We start from the raw sequence: 6,342 nt of genomic DNA on the forward strand, positions 1-6,342 counted from the left end.
TATATATATATATATATATATAATACCCCATGTAATTTATTTCTTTGATGCAAAGCTGAATTTTCAGCATCATTACTTTAGTCTTCGTGTGTCACATGATCCTTCAGAAATCATTCTAATATACTGATTTGCTGCTCAAGAAACATTATTTTTTATTATCAGCATTGAAAACAGTTGTGCTGCTTAGTATTTTTGTGGAAATAGTGATCCTTTTTTGTTCAGGATGAATTGAAAATTAAAAAGAAAAAAAAAGCATTTGTTTGAAAAAGAAATGTTTGGTTATAAATCTTTGGTTTAAAGCATCCTTGCTAAATAAATAAACTCTCTCTCACACTGGCCCTAGTCCACTCAGCTATCTTTGTTGAGTCCCAGACTGACAGCTGCTGCTGCTGCATGAACTACGTAAAAGTGGCTATAAATGCGATGCAGAACAGCCTCCGGGCCTCCTTACGTTGGTCTTTCTTTGCTAAAGGCCACCCTTAACCCTCATTAACAGAGCAAGACCTCAACAAAGCCCAACACAAAAGCGATTGGCCTGCTGTTTCTCCATTCAAATTTTTCTCTTTGAGGTTTGCGAGGTGTATTCCTCCCCTCTCCATGGATTTCTCCCCCTACTTTCTGGAGAGTAGCCCCTGATCAAACCCACACAGGAAGTGTGCTGGGAGTGAGCAGCACTGTGAAGCTGCTGATTGACTCAGTCCTTTTATAGAGTATTGAGCGCCTTATTCGCAGATTTCATGCCCGCTTCCACTTTGCCTCATGCTAATTACTAATATCAGAGTGAGCTAATATTGTTATTATTGCACCCTCCATTTTATAGTGCTTTGGAACAAATTGGATTTGTAGAAATTGTTGGCACGGTTTAGCACTGATTAGAGGGAGTGTGTGTTTTGGATTTGTTGGCCTAACTGGAGTGTGGCCTGATAGTTTGAGTCTTATCTCATCTGTCCCTTCTTAGAGGCCGTGGCTAAACAGTCAAAGGCTTAATGCCACATCAAAGCTGTCTAGCTTCTGCATGTACACCGCTGATAGAAAGACAGATGGAGAGGAAGACAAGGAGGTTGTCACAAAATAACTGATGAGGGATGATCACATGTTACTGTGAACACAGTGCAAGTGCACTGTAATGTGTTTGTGGTTCACAAGTCTGGTTCAGACAGTAGTGGGCTACATTGTTGTCATGACCTCATTACATTGAGCCAGTGACAGATAATTATGAATATTTTTGCAATTTTGTGAAGAAAACAAAAAACATTCTCTACACAATGAGCAATATCAAAGGTTTTCTGATTGGCTGTGATTGTGTCATGTCATGTGTTGCAGTAGTACAATCAAATAGAAAAAAAATGTGGTGGATTAGTAACACGATGCTTTTTTTTTTGTAATTGTATCTTGTAATTGTAAATCTTGCGACCATCATGCAGAAATGTGCAGAAACATAAAACAGGAGATCATCAACGCCATTATGACTGTGTGCCAAGGTCTAAAAGTCTCTGAAAATATCAGATAATTTGTTTTTATGACCTGCAAAGTTAATTCAGGTTATGCACAAAATACAATGCAATACAATACAATATATATATATACATATACTGAACAAAATTATAAACGCAACACTTTTGTTTTTGCCCCCATTTTTCATGAGCTGAACTCAAAGATCTAAGACTTTTTCTATGTACACAAAAGGCCTATTTCTCTCAAATATTGTTCACAAATCTGTCTAAATCTGTGTTAGTGAGCACTTCTCCTTTGCCAAGGTGTAGCACATGAAGATGCTGATTAGACAGCATGATTATTGCACAGGTGTGCCTTAGGCTGGCCACAATAAAATGCCACTGTTTTTGAAAAAAGGAATTTTATTTACCTTTACAAAATATTTGTGTGTATATATATATATATATATATATATATATATGAAGAGTTCATTTGCAAAAACCGATGACTCCACTTTTATTTTTATTTTTTTTAAATCACATTTTTTTATTTGCGCATTCCAAGTAATATCAATCAAACTGCAGTTGGGTTGTTTTGATTAAGTAATAATAACTTAAACAAATGCAGGTAATTTACAAAATTTAAGTTAATTTAAAGTATGTTTTTTTTACATATTAAAAGTTTGTTTTATAGCAAAAGCAGATAACTCCACATTTCATGTTTTATAGTTTAAAAAAAACACTCGTTTAATCTTTGTAATCTCCTCAGATGACAATGTAGTTGCCTGACAAACGTTGTTGTTGTGATCATAAACTGTATGGATGTGATTACACGCAATGCACGGAGCTTTTCCCTCACCATTGTAATGCGCTGCTTTTGCAAGGTTCCGTGAAAACATTTCAGCTTTTATTTTCCTTTTTCGCTTTGAAGAAGATATCACAGGTTCATCAAGTTCGTCGAAATTATCCATCCTCGGTCACTAGCCAGGTTTCCATCCAAGGACTTTTTACGAAAAAATATTTAGTGCTTCAAAATTTTTACCAATATAGCTGATGGAAATGCCATTTATTGACGTGTCAACATTATCTTTTTTCGTTTAACTTTAGCGCATTTATTCTATATCAACTTCAAATGTCTCAAAAAATTGTTTGGAAACACGTTTTGTCGAGAAAAGGGACTTTAACACAAATAAATGTGGTGTCACATGACAGAATTAGCCGCACCCTTTCCCTGTAGTCCAAAAGTGCATTAAATCATATTCATATTATTAAATTGCATCTAAAATTATTTTATATTTGGTAAGAAAAAGACAAGTTACTTCTCAAACATACTTATCTTAATTTGAAGTTCCTTTAGTAGCCTACGTTTACGTTATTTTTTACACTATATTTACACTGCACTGCTCAGTTTAAATAGCCTGTAGTCCATGCCGTTCAGCGTGACCACCATACCCCCGTGATATTACTATATGAAGTACAACATTTTAAATTAATTAGTTTTTGGCTTGTTAGTAGCTTCTTATATTTTTTTATTCTTGTTTTGTTCTGAGTTCTGTTCTACCGTTAAATTTAAAGTATTTGTTGTGGAGTGAGAGGAACTAAAATAGCATGGTTTTAAATGTTTGGCTGAATGTATTCTATTATGACAATGAACAGGCTGCGTCGTCCAGTTAGTAGGCCTAATGCTTAACTGCGCGATTTATTTATTTTTTTCTTCCTTTTAAAAGTAGAAACAACTTACACCATGTCTACACCGGATGCAAGCGGTATGGCGACTGTCGTGTCCGGTGTAGACACAGTGTTAATATACTCCTTAATTTGTGGTTGTGTGAGAGTAAGACAATTCAGTGTGTACATTCACAATAAAAACAAAACATTGTGCATTTGTAAAATAAAGGAAACAAACAGGATGCCGCTTTCTCAAGAGCGCATCACAAAAATGAGCAGAAATTCTGCATTTCGGCTGCTAATTGTTGCACAGTTTTTTTTATTTTGTTTTGTTAAAATATTTTGTTGTTAAAATATATTTTGCATATAGGCCTATTTATTTATTTTATATAGCCTATAGCTTTATTGTGTTTTTCTGCATTCGCAGAAGCGCTGCAGGTGCGTGACATGACCATATGAATCCACAATTCGTTTTTTTTAGGGATGATGTCATCACGCACAGCATTTTATCAGTAAAAGACCAGTTGGATGGAAACAGGCTGAAGACGGCAATTTTCGCAATGTTTTTTTACGCATATTTTCTTTATCGATAACAAATTCCATCTATTCAAGGAAATAGTATAGTAAGGAATATATAAACACTTACTTGATTACATTATATTACTATTTTTGGAGACATTAAATTTTACATTTTCAAAACCAACATAAATATATAGATGAACGATCTTGGACACTGTTATTTGAGATTGACCGAATGCCACCTTGGGGATACTGCCATCACCCCAGACTTCAGTATTTGCATACTGGGCACAATATGCATACTGAAAAAATAGTGTAAATAGTATGGCAGCATGCTACTCTGGCGGTACCACTTGTGTTCTCCCTTTCTACAGTACCAGTTTAAGAGTGTGTAACAAAAAGCTCTCGGACTGAACAGAAGCTGTTTTATTCTGCGTCCTTTTACTGATTGTATGTTTTTAAATAATATGTGTATGGTGAAATATTAATGAGACACTGCATTAAACTTTAACCAGATTCTGAGGCAGATTAAACTAGACTATTACATTTCTCTGACTGTGAAATAAGAGCGAATCAGATTGCAGTTGTACACCTTTTTCCCTTGCGCAGCACTGTCTGTCAATATCACTGAAGCTCTTATGTGTCATTTGAGTAGCTTGGAAAAATGAAGCAGGTGAAATTATTTCTGAATATCAGCCGGAAGGTCCCAGAACAAAACAAGACGAAGGTTTTGTACATTTCAAATATGAATATGAATGGCACTCTGATTGAATAAACCAGATTGTGTGGTCAGGATAGTGAATGTATTTGTTTTTTCTTTTTATTTTGCTCTAATTTGTGCTCTTTCATATCTAATTGACTCTGCACTTCCATGCTGCGGTAGATGGAATAGACAGAGAAGCTGTAATGAGACGTGCCCACTCAAGGCCCTGAGAGACCAACCCAGTTGCTGGGGTACAGCTGCTTCACTTGCCTCATTTGTGTATATCTGAAGAGGCTAGCAAAGTAAAGTCACAACTGACAGATGCCTCCCCAGCATCCACATATTTCCTGCCTCTATGTGAGTCAGACAAAACAAGTATCATATTAAAATAATAACCTGCTGTTTTGCATGCAATTGATGTCGTGTTTTCCCCCCTCTTCAAGTAGCCCTCCTACCAGAGCTGTTAGCTTTCATCTCAAAACATTTAAATTCGACGTCTGGACACCAGAAGCACCACTGTCAGCATTCAAACCAATCACAATTCCCCATAGTCCAATTTACTGTTATTCTATGAAGGTATTTGAAGTTCACATGGAGTAGCCAACTTAGTTTGGCCGAAGAAACATTTTCATTTGAACTTGATGTTTGGTGAAGGGTTACAATGGGAATTTCGAAAGTTACTCAGTAGGGTCTTTTAACTTTTATTGCACATAAACTCCAAATCGTTCCCTTGTGTGTACTTCTCAGAGTTTCCCGTCAGACGAAGGCTGGCCATTTACGAAGTACCTGGGTGCTTGTGGGCGGATGGTGGCTGTGAACTATGTGGGCGAGGAGCTGTGGAGTTTCTTCAATGCTCCCTGGGAAAAGAGAGTAGACCTGGCCAAGCAATTGATGGACATTGCGGAGCAGCTTACTAACAACGACTTCGACTTTGCTCTCTATCTGCTGGACGTCAGCTTCGATAACTTCGCTGTGGGCCCGCGGGACGGGAAGGTCATTGTGGTGGATGCGGAGAATGTTGTGGTGGCCGACAAGAGGTTGATCAAACAGAGTAAGTAAATAGATTGCATCTTTCCTACATATACAGTAAACCTCAATCTGTACACACAGTGTTTCTTGATCTACCGCAGTGACAACTGAATCCTACACACAAATTTGCTTCCCAAAAAATGTACACAATCATAATGTGAGTATAAAAATGAACATTTGATCTGATGTTGTTAAAGGAATCGTTTACCCATAAATGTAAATTCTGTAATCAATTACACAGTGCTGGGTATATTACTGATTACAAATTACATGATGGAAATATTAGTTTGTAATGTAATTTGTTGGATTACTCATATTAGGTAATGTATTATTACTACTTTTTACTTTTAGATTACTTTTGACCTAAAATATATTCAATTTTTTGTGATCACGAACGTCATTATGCCAGGGTTTCCCAAACTGGAGTTCATGAATGAACTACAGTGGGTTTGTGAGTTGATAAAAAGCAGGAAGACTTTCAGTATACAAGCAGTAGAATTTTAGAACGAAAATTTAAGAGAGAGAAAGAGAGAAAATAAGAAGAATTAGGGTGAATAATATGTAATCTATAAAAGTAACTGTAATCTGATTATGAGCATTTTAGAATATAATCTGATTACAAGTACTTATTTTTTGTAATCTGATTACATAATCCGTATTACATGTAATAAATTACTACCCAGCACTGTTTACACACCATCACGTTGTTCCAAACACTTATGACTTTTTCTTTCTCTTGTGCAACACAAAATGAGAAATTTTAAAGAATCTACTGAGCGTTTTTTTTTTATTTTTTCAATGCACTTACAACTAATGAGGACTGGAGCTTCAAAAAGCCCCCATATGAACCATAGACATACCATAAAAGTAGTTGACTAGTGTGCTAAATTCCAAGTCATCTTAAGTCATGCAATTGCATTATGTGAAGAACAAACCAACATTCTAAGTGATTTTCTCCAGTGAGCTGTTAACTACTGCCACTAGATCACA

The 6,342-nt window shown here is 36.0% G+C and overlaps 1 protein-coding gene across 1 annotated transcript in view; it reads left to right on the plus strand.

Moving 5' to 3' along the window:
- Positions 1 to 5,441, plus strand: part of LOC107678951 (deleted in autism protein 1 homolog) — a 19,912-nt gene extending 14,471 nt beyond the window's left edge. Inside the window, exon 2 of the mRNA XM_016474349.1 lies at positions 5,071 to 5,441. Within this exon, the coding sequence (XP_016329835.1) occupies positions 5,071 to 5,382 (312 nt within the window). The 3' untranslated portion in view covers positions 5,383 to 5,441. The remainder of the gene's footprint in view (positions 1 to 5,070) is intronic.
- Positions 5,442 to 6,342: the final 901 nt, after the last annotated feature.

The sequence above is a fragment of the Sinocyclocheilus anshuiensis genome, unplaced genomic scaffold (genome assembly GCF_001515605.1).
Source record: "Sinocyclocheilus anshuiensis isolate Anshui unplaced genomic scaffold, SAMN03320099.WGS_v1.1 scaffold2358, whole genome shotgun sequence".
In the NCBI taxonomy this organism is placed as follows: domain Eukaryota; kingdom Metazoa; phylum Chordata; class Actinopteri; order Cypriniformes; family Cyprinidae; genus Sinocyclocheilus; species Sinocyclocheilus anshuiensis.